Here is a 20,338-nt window from a genome sequence, read left to right on the forward strand (position 1 = left end):
CACAGGTCTCCAGTGGGTCCTTAAATGAGCCTGAGGTGCAGAAATTCAGAGCCGATGTGACCTTGAGAGCCATCAACATCGATACCCACCAACATTATTTGAGTTCACATCCATCGCTCTTATGTCACATTGGCTTTTGGGGCATGTATAGTCTTCGGACACACACTCATTCTGAGATCTAGATAATTTACTATATGTACACTATACTGGGTATCTGGGCCATCTTGCAGGTATCTGTGCTCAGTTCCTTCTGTGGCCTTCTGCTACTTCCACATTATGAGATTGCCCCTGCAGGTGGTTCGCAGGTTACTGTTATTGCGAGGCATTTGCCTGAGCCTCCCTCTCTCTCCAGTTGATCACCTTGCTGGGGGAACCACCACTGGATAGAAAATGCAAACTGACTTCTGGTTGCGGCAATGAGTGAGTGAGCCGCACATTCGGGGGCTCTCACTCCGGCGGGACTTAAGGACCTGGTTCCCCGGTATTGCGGGTCTGTGGAGCGGTGAAAGGATGGCCACGGAGGTGTGGAGGAGCGGGCAGCATTGCATGGAACCGCGGGAGAGCAGGAAGCAGCGAAAACGGGAGAGGAAGGGACAAAGACAAGGTGCAGGGGAAGCTGACCCGGTACCCAAGATGGCGGACCTGCGGACCTCGGACCCAGCAATCCAGCAAGCACTGGAAAACATGCTACAGGTTATTAAAAGCAGCTTTGAGTCATTGAAGCGGGATAACTTGGACCCACTTCAGAAGGCAGTGGATCAGCTGAACCAGAGGCTGGATGCCCAGATGAAAAAGTTAAGGAGCTGGGAGAGGCGGTAGAGGAGCAGGTGGATGCGCAGACGATTGCGGCACTAGAAGTCGACGGGTTGAAGGAGAGGCAGAGAAGACTGCTGGACAGAGTAGAGGAGCTGGACAATAGAGCCCGCAGACAAAATCTGAGGATCATTGGCCTCCCGGAGGGGGCTGAGGGAGCTGATGCCACAGCGTTTGTGGCGGACCTGTTGATGCAGCTGATAGGGGCTGAAGCCTTTCCCCGACCGCCGGAGCTGGAGGGGGCACACAGAGTGCAGGTGAGACAGGTGCATCCGGGGGGTCCCCCCCGTCCGATGGTGATTAGGTTCCACAGGTTTGTGGAAAAGGAGCGGGTGCTGCGGTGGGCAAAGAGCGCCAAGAGCAGCACGTGGAATAAGTGTTCTTCGCATCTACCAGGACCTAAACCAGGAGGTGGCTAGGCGGCGAGCAGCCTTTAAACAAGTTAAGGAGGTTTTGTTCAAGAAGCATATGAAGTTTGGTCTGCTCTTCCCGGCCCGTCTTTGGGTTACGCATCAGGGTCAACACCACTACTTCTCCGAGCCCGAAGAAGCGATGGACTTTGCGAGGGATCAGGGGCTGGTCCCGAAAAGAGGTCCCACGGACGCAAGCTAGGGTCCGAGAACTACCGTTTGACGGGACGGCGACTGTGCCTGAACTGTTGGTCGACTGTTTACTGTTTTAAAGGTGCCATGTGGGGTATTCGTTTTTTTTTGTGGGCAGTTTTTGCCTTGGGGGGGGGGGTTTAAGGGGATTTCCCCCCCCCCCTCTCTCTCGTATGGTCTTTTTCCTGTTTTTGTTGCTTTTATTTTCTTTTTCTGGGTCTTTCTGTTGTGGTCGGTACCTTTTGTTGGGCTCTCCGAATGCACTGGAGCTGGTATTGCAACAAAGGGGTGGCCGGTCAGCAATGGGGATTAAAGACGTGGGTTGGGGGCTTTCGTTTCATTTATGTCTATGGTTTCGGATGGGTGTTTGTTTCGGGTGGGTGTTGTATGGATACTGGGGTATTGCGGGGTTATTTCATTAATGCTCGGAAAGGGACGTGGGTTAACACTTTTCTGTGTACGCGGCGGGAACTGTATTGCACCTGGAGCAGCCTCGCGGGACTGTTTGATGTTTACATTTTGTTTGACCTTCCTGTGTTAGTGAGATTGCTCCAGTGGGTTGGGATGCTGTGCTGGGGAACGGGGATGAGGTCGGGGAAACAATGGGAATGGGACAAATGGGCGCTGGAGTGATGAGTCACTGGGCTAGCAGATTGGCTAGTCAAGGGAGTCAGGTGGGGGGGGGGGGGGGGGAAGAATACAGCCAATGGATGGCAGGGGTGGGGTTACCGGGGGATGTTGCTGGGGGGGGGGGGTTATTCTGCTGACGTGGGGGGGATCTGAAGTAGGTAATGGAAAGGAGGTCGGGGGTGGAGGCGGCCAAGAGGCAAGCCAAGAATGGCGTGGCGCACGGGCCGGGGGTGGGCCCGAGAAAGGTTATGGCTGACCGGCATTGGGGAGGGGGGGTGGGGGGGGATGGGTTGTGCCCCCCCAACCAGGCTGATCACCTGGAATGGCAGGGGACTAAATGGGTCAGTTAAAAGGGCACGTGTGTTCGCGCATTTGCGGGTTCGTAAGGCAGACTTAATTATGTTGCAGGCGACACATCTGAAAGTGTCTGACCATACTAGGCTAAGGAATGGCTGGATTAGCCAGGTCTTCCACTTGGACTTGGATTCTAAGTCCAGGGGGGTAGCAATTATGATCAATAAGCGGGTTCAATTTGAGGGGGAACTTTAATATAGTCTTTGACCCGGGGCTGGACCGGTCGTGTCCCAGAACGGGTAGACTCCCAGCAATGGCAAGGGAGCTGAAAGGGTTCATGGAGCAAATGGGGGCAGTGGACCCATGGAGAGCCAGACAGCCGACGGGAAGGGGCTACTCGTTTTACTCACATGTTCATAAAGTATACTCTAGGATTGATTTCTTTATCTTGAGCAGGGACTGTGTAGGGGAGGTAAAGAATACGGAACATTCGGCAATCACTATCTCGGACCATGCCCCGCACTGGGTGGACCTGCAGGTCGGGGGGGGGGGGGGGGGGGGGGGGGGAATTACCAACGCCCGCAATGGAGGTTAGACGTAGGATTGTTGTCGGAGGAGGGGATATGTGAGAGACTTCGGAAGTGTATGCAAACTACTTACAGGTGAACGATACGGGGGAGGCTTCAGCAGCGACCCTGTAGGAGGCGTTGAAGGCAGTAGTGAGGGGGGAGCTGATTTCAATTCAGGCTCACAGGGTCAGGGCGGACAGAGCAGAAATGGACAGATTGGTTAGGGAAATTTATCGGATAGACGAGGAGCATGCGGGGTCCCCGGGGGAGGACCTACTCACGGAGAGACGGAGATTACAGGCGGAACTGCGGGTGCTATCTATGAGTAGGGCCGTGGAACAACTTAGGAAGACGAGGGGAGTGGTGTATGAGCATGGGAAGAAGGCCAGCAGATTGCTAGCGCAGCAGCTCAGGAAGAGGGAGGCGGTCAGGGAAATAAGTAGAGTGATTGATGGGGAGGGGAGCAGAGTGGAGGACCCGGCCGGACTGAATAAGGTATTCTGGGACTTCTATAGTAGGCTGTATATTTCAGAACCCCCGGAAGAGCCGGAGGAGATGAAAAGGTTCCTGAATGGGCTAACATTTCCAAAAGTAGGCGGGGGACTAGTAGACGGGCTGGGGGGGGCCCGATTAGAGTGGAGGAGGTATTGGGGGGCCTAAAGGCCATGCAGTCGGGGAAAGCCCCGGGGCCGGATGGATACCCAGTAGAGTTTTACAAGAAGTTCTCGGAGTTAGTGGGACCGGTCTTGACTAGGGATTTTCATGAGGCAAGGGACAGAGGGACCCTGCCGCCGCCGATGTCGCAAGCCACCATCTCGCTGATACTGAAGCGGGAAAAGGACCCGGAATCCTGCGGGTCATACAGGGCAATCTCCCTGATCAATGTGGATGCCAAGCTCCTGGCAAAGGTCCTGGCGATTAGAATTGAGGACTGCATACCGGAGGTGATTGGGGACGATCAGACAGGGTTTGTGAAAGGCAGGCAGCTGACAGCTAACTTTAGAAGATTGTTTAATGTGATCATGATGCCCCCGACGGACAAGGAGGTGGAGGTAGTGGTGGCAATGGACACTGAGAAGGCCTTTGACCGGGTGGAGTGGGGCTATCTGTGGGAGGTGCTCGGACGGTTTGGGTTCGGGGAGGGACTGGTGAATTGGGTCAGACTACTGTACCAGGCCCCAAAATCTAGCGTTAGGACGAACAGGGTAGTGTCAGATTATTACAGACTACATTGCGGGACCAGACAGGGATGCCCACTCTCCCCGTTGCTGTTTGCGCTGGCCATAGAGAAGTTGGCGATTGCGTTGAGAGCTGCGAAGGGATGGAAGGGAATGACCGGGGGGGGGGGGGGGGGGGGTGGAGGAACATAGGGTCTCTCTCTATGCGGACGATCTGCTCCTGTACGTGTCAGACCCACCGGCCGGGATGGAAAATATACTGGAAACATGGAGGAAGTTCGGCCGGTTTTCAGGGTACAAATTAAATATGGCCAAGAGTGGGATGTTTGTGGTGCAGGCAAGGGGCCAGGAGAATAGACTGAAGGAGCTGCCATTTCGGCTGGTTGAGGAAAGTTTCCGGTACTTGGGGATACAGGTGGCACGAGACTGGGGCAGGTTGCCAGGTTAAATTTGACCAGGGTGGTGGAACAAATGAAGAGGGAGTTTCGGAGATGGGATGCACTCTCTCTCTGCCACTGGCGGGGAGGGTACAGACTGTAAAGATGACAATTCTCCCTAGATTCCTGTTCATCTTCCAGTGCCCCCCGATCTTTATCCCACAGTCCTTCTTCAAAAGGACTGGCAAAATCATCAAGAGCTTTGTCTGGGCGGGAAAATCCCCGCGGGTGAAGAAGGCGATGCTTGAAAGGAGCCGCAGCGAGGGAGGGCTGGCATTGCCAAGTCTGATCAACTACTACTGGGCGGCTAACATAGCCATGATAAGGAAGTGGATGGTGGGTACGGGGTCTATCTGGGAGCGGGTGGAGGTGGCTTCGTGCAGGGGCACCAGTTTGGCAGCCCTGGTCACGGCTCCCCTACCGCTGTCACCAGCCAGGTATGTAGCCACCTGGGGTGGCCACTGCCCAACACAAAATGGAAGATTGCAAGGAATGCAGGGAAAATGGACATGTTGTAAAGCATGCAGCTTGCAAAGCGATTGTATATTGGGACGGCTGCAGAAACCAGTTTTGACTGTTGCAGAAACCAGACAGCACTGTGAAAAGAAACCAGTTAATATACTAATGAGGCGATACCGGGCGATCCCCAGATACAATGGAAACAAGTTAAACACAGATCGATACATTCTATGGAAGGCCAGACCCTTTGGCGCCAGAGGAGCCCAAAACAATAAGTCCCAAGAACCGCCCCAGCGACCGAGGAACTGCCCCATGATTGGGGGGGGTTCAAACATATCGATTGGGAAGAGACCCAATCGATTCCAAGCAGGTAAAGGAGTCCGCCCAAAGGGGCGCGGATCCCCTGGGACCTATAAAAGAAAGGTCCCACACATGGTTCAGTCTCCTGTCTCCTGTCTCCTGATCTAGCATTCGGACAGCAGCCACCAACAAGTCAGTGCCTCCCAACGACCGCTACCAGAGATAGGCACACCTGACCCCCTTTTCAATTGATACCAATCTGAAGTCTGCAGACCAGAGCAGAGCAAGAGGCCTTGTTCCCTGACCCAGCAGTTCTTTCGAGATAAGAATTAGTTGTTTAGCGGTAGGAATAAGTTTAATCCTTTTAGCGTGTGCATGGGTAGTTATTATAATTGTATTATAATAAACTCTAGTTGTTTGGACTTACTAATTGGTGTACGGTTTTATTGCTTTGAACTTCACCTTGAAGCTTGTGGCGGTGTCTTAACGACACCTAGCGACTCCAGAGCTTAGACAAGAAACAGAGCCAAATTGAGTGTTCAGCACACTCATCCCAGAAGCAGCAACATTTAGTGGCAGACTCTGCTGGGACTCGATTAGAAGTCCCCCCCCCCCACTCCGAGGGAACCCAGAAATTTGAATTGGAAATCCAATTGGGAAAAGGAAAAACCACAAGTGTTCAAGGAGTTCAAATCAATAACGATAATTCGGAAGTGTGTTTTTGCATGCGTAACTAACAGGGTTGTAAGGTTAAATAGAGAGATTTTTGTTGCATCAAACTGTCGGGAGTTTTATAATCGGAACATAGCGAAAGCCGTACCCATATTTAAAAGCATTACTTGATCATCCCTTGTTCCAAATTAAAGAGAGGAAGAGGAAATGGCCATGCAGGCAATGGAACGCCTCATGAACCCAGAGCAGTTCGTGGTCGCAGCGACCAGCAGTAGCAGAGTAGGCCAGTGTGCCGTATGGGAGCTGGAACTCAGGAAATATCTCAAAGGGAAAGGATGGCCCCTTTGTAGTGAGTTTTGTGTGAATGAGGAGACAGGTCCCGGGAGTATAGGTCATACTTGGTGGGAGAACCTCTCTCAAATTCACAGGAAGAATTTAAGTAAAGCACGCAAGCCGATGGCAATTGTGTCCTGCTTGGCACAATTGCGAGGCACAGAGGAGGTCGTTCGGACGCTCCGAGCAGAATTAGAGGAAAGGAATAGGATGAGCAAAGTGGATGTCAGGGACATCGAAAAGGAAAACCTAGAGTTAAGAAGGAAGCTGGCAGAGAAGGATAGAGAGGTGGATGATGCCAAGAGGGCACATCAGTCCTGTCTAGCCCATCTGAGCAGGTCCCAAACCCAATATGAAAAAGCCTATCAAGATGTGCAGCGTGCAGTCCTGATAAGAGAAGAGTCAGAAAAGCAGGTAGAGGCACTGCAAAGGCAATGCTCTGACCTAAAGGCAGCTTTAAGAGCACTCCATGCTGCCACCACTGAGCAAAGGCAAAGCACAGTGGATCGCGCGAAGTGTAGGAAGCAGATTGCGGAGCTGCAATCTCTGCTTTCCGTACAGAATGGGTTCCAAAGCACCTTTGGAACACAGTTAGATGAGGAAAATGCCCCAGATTGGCAAGAACTGAGCGAGACAGTGCAGCGCTATGTTCAGGGAACATGTGCGCCAGCAGCGCAACAGAAAAGGAAAGCGCCCCAACCCCCCACAGATCAGATAGCACCCGCACCTATGAACCCAGTCACCACCCAAAGAAAGGCAACCACAGAAGGCGCACCCGACATCACCTACACCACCCCCTTAACTGTAACACAACTCAGGGACGCGTGTGAGAAAATCACCCCGTTCCTCCCCACTGCAGACCCCCACCAATTTTTCGCGAAAGTGAAACAGCAGGTTACCATGTACGGCCTGGATGAGCGAGAGCAAGTGAAGCTCACAGTTTTGAGTTTATACTCATCGGTAGTTGCAGCCCTCCCCGACCTACAGAACGTTGGAGGAGGCACCCTCGAGGAGATGCATACATCGATTTTAGACGCGATAGGGGACAATAGAGGAGACCCAGTCGAAGGCCTAAGTAAGTGTAGGCAGAAAAGGACAGAGCATCCCACAGCATTCGCAGGAAGGTTGTGGATTCATTTCACTGCCGTTTTTGGAGATTTAGACCGAGCGCATTTAACCCGCGATAATATGGTTAAATGGACCGGCACCATAATCTCCCATGCCACAGATGCAGGACAGAATGCCTGCAATAATTATGACACCTCAGAAGAGGCCCATAATGAAAAATGGGTTTTGAAAAGATTGTCCCGTGCTTGGGAGCAATCTGTCCAAGGCAAGGTTAAAGTGAAGACCCCAGAAGAAGCTCAGGCTGCAGCAGATATACAGGCAGTAAGAGCGCACCAAAACCCCGCATGGGTAAACGAAGGAAAGAACAGCCCCCCACAGAAGTCGCAGGAATGTTACAACTGCGGACAGTTAGGACATTTTGCAAGGGAACGCAACAGCCCACAGAGATCTCAGAGAGGCCAGCAGACAGGCACTCTGAACAGGAACAAAGCTAAGCCTATCCACAGTATAGAGACGCAGTCAGGACAGACCAATGTGGACGGAACGGACTGACGGTGTTCGGGCTCCCCCACTTGGGTCTGTGACACCCTCTGGGACCGATCCGGAAGGCCGGTGGTCACAGCAAAGATCAGAGGGAAGCCCATAGAATTACTTTGGGACACAGGAGGGTCCCGCACAACAATTAATTCCACCATTAAAGCACAGGCAGACACGTGGCCGACCACATCCACAATTACACTCAGCGGATTTACAGGTCACTCGCAGCAGGGACACATTACAGCCCCTGTATCAATTCAGCTAGGGAACATCTCCACCCGACACCCCATTGTTTTAGTTAGTCTGCCCCGCACAACAGAACACATACTGGGTATTGGTTTTATGAATGCCCACAGCCTGTCGTTCGATCCAGTCAATCAGTGTGTCTGGAGAATGGCAAAATCGGACAGAGCACCCGTAACTCTCACAGTAGGAGAGTATGCAAATAGGATTAGCGCAGTAGGCGACTATTGTTTCGACCCGACCACGCTTAGCACGGACAAACAGGTTAGGGAAGTTTTGAACCGACACAGGACAGCATTTGCCAGTCACCGGCATGACTGCGGCAGAATGACTGGACAAGTTCAAGTTACTGGACCTGACCCGAGACCACAGAGACAGTACCGATTTCCCCTAGAAGCAGAGGGAGAAATTGGAAAGATTATAGAGAGCATATTAGAGCAGGGTCTACTTAGGACAGTAGCCTTGACTAATAATGCACCTATTTGGCCAGTGAGGAAGCCCGACGGATCATGGCGTCTGACCATTGATTATCGGGAACTCAACAAAGTAACCCCAGCAGTAGCCCCCACGGTAGCAACAAGTCCCGAGACCATGTTCAAGCAGGGACTCCACTCCAAATATTTCACGGTATTGGACATTAGCAATGGTTTCTGGTCAATCCCATTGGCAAAGGCGTGCCATTACAAATTTTCCTTCACATTTAAAGGACAGCAGTATACGTGGACATGCCTCCCACAAGGATTCCACAATTCACCCTCCATTTTCCACCGACAGCTGGCAAATGGATTAGACAAATTTTCCCGACCCGAATGTCTGGTACAGTATGTGGACAACCTATTACTGCAGACAGACACCAAGGCAGAGCACATTACGCTTCTGGCCGAGCTCCTGGAAATTTGACAAGACATTGGATGTAAAGTTAACCCCAGAAAGGCCCAGATATTGGAGAATCAAGTGATGTATTTGGGTACAGTCATCACGCACGGCAAACGCGAGATCGAGTTCAAAAGAATTGAATCGATTGTCAAATTGCCCCTTCCCCAGAATGTTTCAGCCCTCCGGTCGTTTTTAGGACTGGTTGGGTACTGTCGGAACCATATCGATGGTTTTGCGACAAAGGCAGCCCCACTCTCAGACCTCCTTAAGAAAGGAGCCCCTTGGGAATGGCTTCCGCAGCATACAGAGGCTGTGGAAGAGTTAAAGAAGGCCCTTAGCGCAGCACCCGCGCTACAAGTTCCAGACCAACTCTCCCCCTATGCAATAGAGGTAGCTAGCACTGATCTGACCCTCTCGGCCGTGCTCCTTTAGGAATGGCACGAGCAGCTACGACCAGTGGCTTATGCCTCACGACTTTGAGACCCCGTTGAACAAGGATTTTCAGCCTGCGAGAGGCACCTACTAGCAGTTTTTTGGGCAGTTCAGTACTTCTCGTACATTACCGGACTTAACCCCATCACCATTTTGACCGAGCACACCCCCACACAGTTGCTTTTAGACGGTCGACTGAAGGACGGTTCAGTGAGCCAGATAAGAGCAGCTAGGTGGACACTACTGTTACAAGGACGGGACATAACAGTTAAACGGACCAAAAAACAGACATTTTTAGCGGACAACCTCCAGTATCCAGGACAACCCCATGAATGTGAGATTGTAGCACCCCTACACAATACAGGACCCTCCATTGCAAAGACGCTCCCCAAGAAGATAGGGAATTCAAGCCAGAGCCCCCAGCACACAGACACGTGTGCCCCATTGAAAATATATGTGGACGGTTCATCCACAGTTTTAGATGGAGAACGCATCACTGGATGTGGGATCTATGTTGAGGATGCGCAGGGTCGCGCACTAGAAGAAATTGCATTAAAATTACCAGGTCACTTAGGCAGGCAGCAGAGCTCGCGGCCATTGCTTATATAGTGGACCACCCAGATTCCTTCCCCAGCCTAGCAGACATATATTCGGACAGCTTATATGTCTATAACAGCCTGACCGATTTTCTACCCCTGTGGAGGACAAGAGGTTTTGTCTCCGCAGACGGGAAGCCCCTTCCATCAGCCCCATTACTCTGCCATATCCTAGAGAAGGCAAAGGATAGGACGTATGGCATAGTTAAAGTCAGAAGTCACCATAGGTCATCCCCCCCTGGAAATTAAAAGCCGACGCACTGGCAAAAGCAGGTTCCAGGCGAGGTCACCTTTGGACACCCCCAGCTAGCGCCCCTGTGAGTGCAGTTCAGGTCTCACAGACAGAAATCAAAGATTTAGTACAGGCACAGAAGCAGGACGAAAATCTCCGGGATATTTTTAAAGGAAATTTGTGGCCCAGTACGATAGATTCAAACACGCTTTGACCACACATGAGGGTGTGATCATTAAAGATAAATTGTATGTGGTTCCTGAACAAGACAGGAATCAAATGATTGCCTTATTCCATGACAGTCATGGACACCAAGGGATCGACCCGACCACAAGACACCTTAGACAACTCTGTTGGTGGCCCAACTTACGACAAGATGTAACCCACTATATTGATAATTGTTTAATTTGTGCGCAGAATAACCCAGAGAGGTATTCAAAGAAGGCACAACTCAGCCACACTCGCCCCGTTAATGGCCCCTGGACAAACCTCCAGATCGATTTTATAGGACCATTGCCCCCTTGCAGGAATGGCTATAAATATGTTCTGGTGGTCATAGATACATTTACCAAATGGGTAGAGGCATTCCCTTCATGCACCAACACAGCAAAGACAGCTGCAAAGATCCTGACCCACCACATCTTCACGAGATGGGGTCTCCCCAGAAGTATAGAGTCAGATCAGGGATCTCAATTTACAGGACGGGTCATGAAGAACGTCCTGACCATATTCGGCATATAACAGAATTTCCACATTGCGTATCACCCCCAGTCAAGCGGGATAGTAGAACGCATGAATCGGACCCTAAAATCGACCCTTAGGAAGATGGTACAGGAGAACAATTCGACTTGGGATTCAGTGCTCCCATTCACACTAACGTTCATCCGAAATACAGTTTCATCATCTACAGGTTTCACCCCACACACACTCATGACCGGACGCCCTAGAAAGGATCAGAATTCCTTTTAGGACTGGACATGATCAGCCCAGAAGTGATGGCCCTCACACACGAGAAAGCAGTCAAAGAATTAGTTGAAACTGTGAGGTCTGCACAGTTAGCAGCCGCAGTAACATTGGGAACATGACGAAAACAGAGCAGGGCCTGTTTTAACAAGAATGTACACCCCACAGAATTTCAATTTGGGCAACAGGTTATGCCATCTGTTTATAACCCCAGCATGTTTTTGGCTCCTAAATTTTCCGGCCCGTACTCAATTTTGGACAAAATCAGCCCCTCTGTTTATAGGATATGTCCTGCTCGATGCAGCAGAACACCTCGCCCTGCCCACAAGAGACACATTTCCACCCTCCCCCTCACAGACCAGTTCCTCATCGGACTCGACCTCGACTCCGCCCACTGACTCCAGACCACGCCCCGGAACGCCCACAAGCTGCCACAGCAGAGACAGTGGCAGTGACTGTGAAACTGAGGACAGCCACAGCACTCCACCCTACAGCCCCCACTTCAGCGACTATGACCCCGACTCCAGTGACCCCATGGAGATCACTTATATTAAATATCCAGACCCACACCCAAACCCACCTCCCAACACTGACGACCCCGACAATGCTCCTTCAATTTTAGACCACACGATTTGGCACAGGGATAATTCTTGGCGACTTGTTCGCAATGACGAGAGTGACCCCCGGTCACACAATGCAAAGATTGCATGCCTGATCCATACAAGGGTATGGGATCCGGGAGAAGAGGAGGACTTGATGTCTGACTCCCGACACGGCAACCCCTTTGCGACCCTGTTCGCAGAGAATGAGGAGAAGTGAGGTGTCCAGATGATGTAAAAAGAGGAACCGCTTGAGAGAAGCGCTGTCCTTTCTGATGGAACCTGCACGTATGTATGTTTGTTTGTATGTTAAATGTTTGATTTGGAGATTGGCGACTTGCTTTTCAGCCGAAAAGCTTGTGACCACCTCACATGCACGTTAGTTTGTCCGCCGAAATTTCGGACAACTTCACTCAATTGAAATGTCCTCTGCAGAACCGACAATGTTCACGACTTGTCTTCTGTTTACAGATGTTGGAGCATCTTGGCTCCTCCCTTTTTTTTAGGTGCCCCTCTATTCTGGGAATAAAGGCTGCAATTCCACTATGACTACATTCTTGCCCGTTCATTTCAGGTTGCTCAGGCAGTGGAGAAACGGCATTGAGGACCCGCCCTGTCTGAGGACCCCCCCCCCTTTGGTCAGCTAAGCTCGGGTACAGCACAGCATGCCCTAACCGGCGATCCCATACAACTCTTTCCCGTCGCGGCCCATACGCAACTCATTCGACCTTTTCGTTCTAAACTTTGGTTTCATTTTTGTTTAAGGTAGCCCTTCGGCCGCCATCCTATATGCTATTTACATCCAGGAACATTCGGATGGTAAATCGCAAAACCTGCGAGACGGCTAGCAGTGGCACAGTTGTTAGGTGTATGTCTGGTCCTAAATTCGCTTTTGAAAAAAAAAAATGAGGGGAGTCACAGGGTGTGACTTGGCCATTCATTTAAGGGACAATTGGAATGAGAGGACAGATACACTAACATTACAGGTATTAAACGAATTATTGACAGATACTGTGCTTGATCCCATAGCTTTCGAACGTTCGAAGGAAGGATCAGAGCAAGATCAGCAATACAAAAGGACAGAAGGAAGAGAAGGAAGAAGACCACGATGAAAACTACATGCTTTTAGTTACTGTTTTTGTATTTTTGCACGCGGACGCAAACCATTTTCCCCCCAAGACCCCCGCCGTTAATGTTTCCCACACACCGACTTCTCAAAGCCCAGTAATGAACAGCAAGGACCAGACTTGGTGCACAAAATTCATGAACTGGTACTCCCTTTCGTATGTCATTGAATCACTTTAGTGATTGCAGTTCTCTGCATCATAGTGCAGACCCTCTGGTTAAGAAAATGGAGAAGGAGAGCCTCCCGCTCTTGCGCCTCAACCATTTACAGAGTACAATCCCCTATTTTTGGATTTCACCAATTCCCCCAACCCCTTGATGTATAATAAAAGATTTAATTTTAATACGATCTGTAAATAAAGATTATTGTGGATGTATTATAATGTTCTGTGCTCGACAGCCGAGTCAGAAAACGAAATGTAAAGATACTGTTGTATGAATGAGTAAGGGTTTAGAATGTTATAGGATGTTTTAAATGTGAGATGAGAATAGTTTATTGCGATAGTTAGAGGTTCCCGATTCGAATTGGTAATGCATGTCCCCTTTGACGTAGCGCCAATCAGAAAATGTTAGTTAAAATTTTTTTGCCATAGTTGACGAAAGAATAGAAGCCATGGAACTCGCTGAGGTCAGGGAACACAAAGACACCGAACTTGGGTGATCCTTCATGATTTCTCATGAGGATCACAAGGAGGGAGTGTAGCCACCTGGGGTGGCCACTGCCCAACACAAAATGGAAGATTGCAAGGAATGCAGGGAAAATGGACATGTTGTAAAGCAAGCAGCTTGCAAAGCGATTGTATATTGGGACGGCTGCAGAAACCAGTTTTGACTGTTGCAGAAACCAGACAGCACTGTGAAAAGAAACCAGTTAACATACTAATGAGGCGATACCGGGCGATCCCCAGATACAATGGAAACAAGTTAAACACAGATCGATACATTCTATGGAAGGCCAGACCCTTTGGCGCCAGAGGAGCCCAAAACAATAAGTCCCAAGAACCGCCCCAGCGACCGAGGAACTGCCCCATGATTGGGGGGTTTAAACATATCGATTGGGAAGAGACCCAATCGATTCCAAGCAGGTAAAGGAGTCTGCCCAAAGGGGCGCGGATCCCCTGGGACCTATAAAAGAAAGGTCCCACACATGGTTCCGTCTCCTGTCTCCTGATCCAGCCTTCGGACAGCAGCCACCAACAAGTCAGTGCCTCCCAACGACCGTTACCAGAGATAGGCACTCCTGACCCACTTTTCAATTGATACTAATCTGAAGTCTGCAGACCAGAACAAGAGGCCTTGTTCCCTGACCCAGCAGTTCCTTCGAGATAAGTATTAGTTGTTTAGCGGTAGGAATAAGTTTAATCCTTTTAGCGTGTGCATGGGTAGTTATTATAATTGTATTATAATAAACTCTAGTTGTTTGGACTTACTAATTGGTGTACGGTTTTATTGCTTTGAACTTCACCTTGAAGCTTGTGGCGGTGTCTTAACGACACCTAGCGACTCCAGAGCTTAGACAAGAAACAGAGCCAAATTGAGTGTTCAGCACACTCACCCCAGAAGCAGCAACAGGTACTCCACCAGCCCGGTAGTGGGGGTGGCCCTGCAGATATGGGGCCAGTGGAGGAGGCATGTAGGGGAGGTGGGTGCGTCTGTCTGGGCTCCAATATGCGATAACCATCGATTTGCCCCCGGGAACATGGATGGAGGGTTTCGAACATGGCGGCGGGCGAGGGTGAGGAGGGTGGCTGATATGTTCCTGGAGGGGAGTTTTGCAAGTTTGAGGGGCTTGGAGGAGAAATTTGGGCTGGTAAGGGGGAGTGACTTTAGGTACTTACAGATGCGGGACTTTGTCCGCAGACAGGTCCCATCCTTCCCACATCTCCCGCCAATAGGGATCCAGGACAGAATAGTCTCTGGAGGAGAAGGAGGAGAGTGTAGAGTCTCAGATATTTATAAGGTGCTCATGAAGGGGGAAGAGCCCCAGGCGGAGGAACTGAAACTCAAATGGGAGGAGGAGCTTGGTGGGGAGATGGAGGACGGACTGTGGGCAGAAGCCCTGAGTAGGGTAAACTCAACCGCAACATGTGCCAGGCTCGGCCTGATTCAATTTAAGGTCGTTCACCGGGCCCACATGACGGTAGCTCGGATGAGCAAATTCTTTGGGGTAGAGGATAAGTGCGCTAGATGCGCGGGAGGACCAGCAAACCACGTTCACTTGTTTTGGGCATGTCCTAAGCTTAGTGGGTACTGGGAGGGATTTGCAGGGATCATGTCCCGGGTGCTAAAAACAAGGGTGGTGATGAGTCCAGGGGTGGCAATTTTTGGGGTTTCGGAGGACCCGGGAGTCCAGAGTGAGAAAGAGGCCGATGTTTTGACCTTTGCTTCCCTAATAGCCCGGCGGCGAATAATGCTGGCATGGAGGGACTCAAAACCCACGAAGACCGAGCTATGGCTTTCGGACATGTCAAGTTTTCTGGGTATGGAAAAAATTAAGTTTGCCTTGAGGGGATCTGTACTGGGGTTCGCCCGAAGGTGGCAACCATCCATCGACTTCTTCGCGGGAGAGTGAACGTCAGCGGAGGGGGAGGGGGGGTGGGAGATTAGAGTAGAGTAGGAGGGATAAATAGGCGGGTAGTGTCAATGGGAGAGGAGCGGGCTTGTGCAGTATGGTTTGATTGAAGTATTGATTTTATGTCGATGTTTGCACATTTTTGCCTTTTCTTTTGTTGTTATCTGTAACTGTTTACAATGCTGAAAAATACCTCAATAAAATTGTTTGATACCCACTCTTGAACACCTTGTTGTTCTGTTTGGGTCCCGACAACGTTGCCAATACGGTGGGTATTTTTATTTATCTCGGTGAACCACAAGCCTTTCCCTTATATCAATCAAATGACCACACAACCAGTTAGATAGTTCAAAAGATAGTTTATTTACATACACAAGAGTTATCTCAACATGCAAATACAATATCTGCTACGAGTTAAACTAAACCTATCAGCCACAATAACCTGTACGTAACTTCAGGACGACCGGCGCTGTGCAAATTAGATAAAGGCCTTTATCGGGATTTCACTTGGCTGGTTCAAATAAAGTGGCTCTGTCTCTGCTGGGCTCATCCGTCAGGTAGCGATCGTTGGTCTTGAAATTAGCTGGCTGTTCCTGCTGCAATTGGGTTGGCACAGGCCGGATCCAAAAGAGACAGAACACTTGGCTGCGCCCTCTTTTATCCCTCTGAGATTTTGCGCTCTTTGGGGCGGTCCTTAACCTTGGACCCAATAGTTCGACAGGGCTCTGATCACTCTCTTTGATTTCAGCCAATAAAGGGGCAGGTGCCTTGGTAGCTGGGCGGATCCTTAGCGGTCATTGACCTTGGCAGTTGTGCTTTGAGTAAGGGGAGTGGTGCCGATCAGTCTGTGGCTGTACCAGTTGCTTGATTGGAGTTCTATTGTCCTAGGAAAATGGGTCATTAAAATGTAAACGAGCCCGGGTTTTGGTCAGGTCTGGTTACCTGTGTTTTAGATACACATAGGCTGTGTATCTATCTGAGGCCTGGGTTGGCCATAATTCCCATGCTCCTTTGCAGGTGGCCATCTTAGATGGCTACAACCTCTCCAAAGACGGACCAGCCAGGAGGACCCATTTATCAAGGACTCCTGAATCTACTGCAAGTATTTCACTCTCTTTGTCCATTTAGTTAATGAAATGCCTCAGTTCCAGCTGTCTGAGCTCAGTAGGCCCCTGCAGCTGCAGGCCCATTGACACCCTTTTAAAGCTGCAAAGGCCTCCCTGGTGGACTGTGCATGCCTCGTAAAATGCTGTCCGTTAATTATTCATTATCAAATTGTGAGCAGTGTCCCATATAGCTCACTATTCGCCTCTTGCAAAATGGAGTTCAGGCTTCATAGTCTCGAGGGCCTGACCCGAAGTCATTTTGTGCAACTTTCAGCCTTGTATTGTCGACAGTGAATCTCCGGCCATAGTTTTTCAAGAATGAAATGAGTGGTTCTACTTTCTAGCAAATTTCTTTTGAGGGAATAGAGATAAGGCAAAGTCCAAAAATCTTTGATCCATAGTATAAGATTTGTAGAAGGAGGATCTGATACCTAAAATTTCATCATGAGTACTGTAATAATCTAGAGCTGGGGTCAGTCTAGAGATGAATAGTAATATGTAAGAGTTAGTATGAATTCCTCTCCATACCCACTTTATATATGTATACAATTAAGTATTGTTAATATAGACTTCTTTTTAACTTCTATAAAAGTGTTTAATGGTGTCCTTTCAGTATCCTTCAAACCTAGCAACAACATATCATGGTAACAGCGGTCAAATCAATAAAGATTATGCACAGAACATATTGGCCATTAACTGTGCTACTTCCATTTCATTTGCTTACTGTGATGTATTATTTTATTTTAATAAATTTAGAGTACCCATTTCATTTTTTCCCAATTGGGGGAAACTTTAGCGTGACCAATCCACCTACCCTGCACATCTTTGGGTTGTGGGGGCGAAACCCATGCAAACACGGGGAGATTGTGCAAACTCCACATGGACAGTGAGCCAGAGCTGGGATCGAACCTGGGACCTAGGCGCCGTGAGGCAGCAATGCTAACCACTGTGCCACCGTGCTGCCCAGCTGTGATATATTCGAATTAGGAATGAAGAAAATACAGAGGAATCAATTGGCTCAGGAATATCTGGACCACTGTCGAATCATGAACAACATCATACTTCAAAATAAATGATGTACAATTATTTACCTGAAGTCGAGAATCAATTGTAAAGCTGCCAGATGTGGGATTCATACAGGCAACGTACTGACAGTTATGAATATCTTTTAATGTCAACTTGACCTTGTCATACCTAATCAAAAAATGTGTATTATTTAAGTACAAATTAATTCAATCATTACACTACAATGTTTCATTGAGAAAATTATTGGAGTGAACTAGTCCGTTTTTAATGTTTTGATTTGCCTTCAGAATTATATGTACTGGAGCTTTTACTATACATTATATTTACACGATATTTCTCGAATGATTCATTGGTTTTGTCGCATCCAGAGAAAAGAAGAAAAATATATATCTACTCTCTAAAATTATTGGGTTTTTTTTTTAAGGGATCCAGCTTTCGTCTGACTAGCCATGACTCACACGAAAGGAATTTCTAACCTTCAGTCAAACATTGGAGACCTGTTATCTAAATAAAAGTATGAATGCCCCTCACTCAAACTGCTCTTTAAATACCTCAGGAAGAATCCTGGTCACTAGGGACAGTATGTCTGCAAAGGACTCCTCTGTGAAACATTCAAGATTCCAAACCTGTGGAAATACCTTTGTCCAACAGCCAGGAGAAAAAGTGGGAAGTATGTCATATATTCTCCTCCAAGCTGCTAGATCCTGTAATATTACCGTGCGGAACTGAACTCGGGTAATCTCTGTTTGACCTCAGAAGAGAAGCAGGCTCCCAGGTAAGAAGCCTGTCTCTCTCGACCATTTAGCATCTCACAAGTAGCCTCAGAAAGAGCCATCTGCAGGTTTAACATTGCCTGGCACCTGTGGTGATATGCATCACTGTAAATACACAAGGGGTAATGTGAACACACTACACCTAGCTAGACACTAGAGGGAGCACCAGAGACATGACACACAGACATTCAACCAATAGGTCAGTAAGATAGGACAAACCAATGGGCATTCACGATACACACAGAGGTGACACTACCACAGGAGGGCATTACATCAACCGGTATAAAAGAACACGGCACACATGATCTTCCTCTTTTCAGTGGAGACACTCAGTGTGTACACAGGGTTGATTTGAAACACATCATACCCACCACCTGGATTGTAGCAGACTGGTTCGTCAGTCTGAGTAGCTATAGCAGGATTAACGGGAGAGTTGAATCCAAGTAGGAGAATTGTTAACAGTTTAATAAACGTGTTAAAGCTATCTCCAAGTCTGAACCTTCCTTTGTCAGAGTGCACCTCAAGGAAGCAGGTTATGCTACGTCAAGAGCATAACAAAACATGGTATCCAGGGGTGACCGTTTAAATCCATATAGTTACAACTCAGCAACCAGTGACAACCAGCAACAACAGCCAGGCAAGATGATGTTCGGGATTCCGGTTCCACAGCAGCTCAGGTACCAAGGCAATCTCAGTGAAAATTGGCGTTGGTTCAGGCAGAAATTCGAGATCTACCTGGTAGTGTCCAACCTAGATGGCGTGGCGGATGCAGAGAAAATAAAGCTTCTACTTACCATCGCGGGTCCAAGAGCAGCTGAAATCTTCCAGACCTTCAAATACTCAAAGGGGCAAAACAAGAGTGACTTCCAGGCAGTCCTGGACAAATTCCAAGAATTCTGTGAGGGACATACAAGAAAAAATGGTAAAAGAGGTGCCAAAACTCGCCACGAGGTAGGCTTGCAGCAGAAATCTGCAGTTTTGAATTGCAGCCATCTTGGTAAAGGTGCTGCACATGCACAGTTGAGGAAAAGGCCCCAAGTAAATGAACAGCGATCTGAGCATGCCCATTCGCTTCCTGCGACCTGCGTCACATGCTTTGTGATGTCAGAGGCCCCAGACCATGCCCACTTAAAGGGGAAATGTCCCAAATCACGGGGAACAAATTTAAAGGCGTAAAACCTGATTCTTTCACCTGGAATGACACCACAAATGCCTGAAATTCGACCAGTAGCTGCAAGTAACCTCCGCAGAACCCTGCAACAAGCAGTAAGCACCGCCCAAAGAGATGATACAGTCCTTGAAGACTATGACTCAGACTTTGAATTCTTCTTTGGACATCGCGAGCCCAATGCCAGCTCCGACACAAAACGTGATGATATGGTCTTGGAAGACAACGACTCAGACAAAGATTTCACCTTGGGAGGTGGCTACCCCAATATCAAATCCGAACTGCAACTAGACGTGTTGGATATTGACGACCCCGACGACAAGTTCTTCGGATTGGGGAATCTTCAGCCCAGCATATATGACATCCCGACTCGTGAGTGCAGGATTATGCTGCGGCCTGACACCAAGAGACAGAGAGCGGTACAAGCCCACAGAGAGCGGCCTGCTGCCACACAGAGTGATCCACACACCGCGAAGAGTCCCTGACTCCACACAGAAAGCGATGAAAGACTCCACAGCAAGCTCGAGGACAGACTCCACGATAGAAGCAACGCAAGACTCCAAAGCCCAGTCCTTGCATGAACAAGACCATGAGGGTCTGGCAACCTCCTCTGAGCAACCAGCAGCAGACGATACAAATCTGCCACGCTCAAGTGAACAGCAGAAAGACTGTGACAGTCTGCCATGCTCAAGTGCACAGCAAGAAGACTATGACAGTCTACGCAGCTCAAGTGAA

The 20,338-nt window shown here is 49.1% G+C and overlaps 1 protein-coding gene across 1 annotated transcript in view; it reads right to left on the reverse strand.

Moving 5' to 3' along the window:
* LOC119953684 (dynein heavy chain 17, axonemal-like) overlaps nucleotides 1-20,338 on the reverse strand; it is an 821,504-nt gene that overhangs the window by 234,159 nt on the left and 567,007 nt on the right. The window contains 1 exon segment of the mRNA XM_038778213.1: nucleotides 17,728-17,830. Within this exon segment, the coding sequence (XP_038634141.1) occupies nucleotides 17,728-17,830 (103 nt within the window).

The sequence above is a fragment of the Scyliorhinus canicula genome, chromosome 18 (genome assembly GCF_902713615.1).
Source record: "Scyliorhinus canicula chromosome 18, sScyCan1.1, whole genome shotgun sequence".
NCBI lineage: Eukaryota > Metazoa > Chordata > Chondrichthyes > Carcharhiniformes > Scyliorhinidae > Scyliorhinus > Scyliorhinus canicula.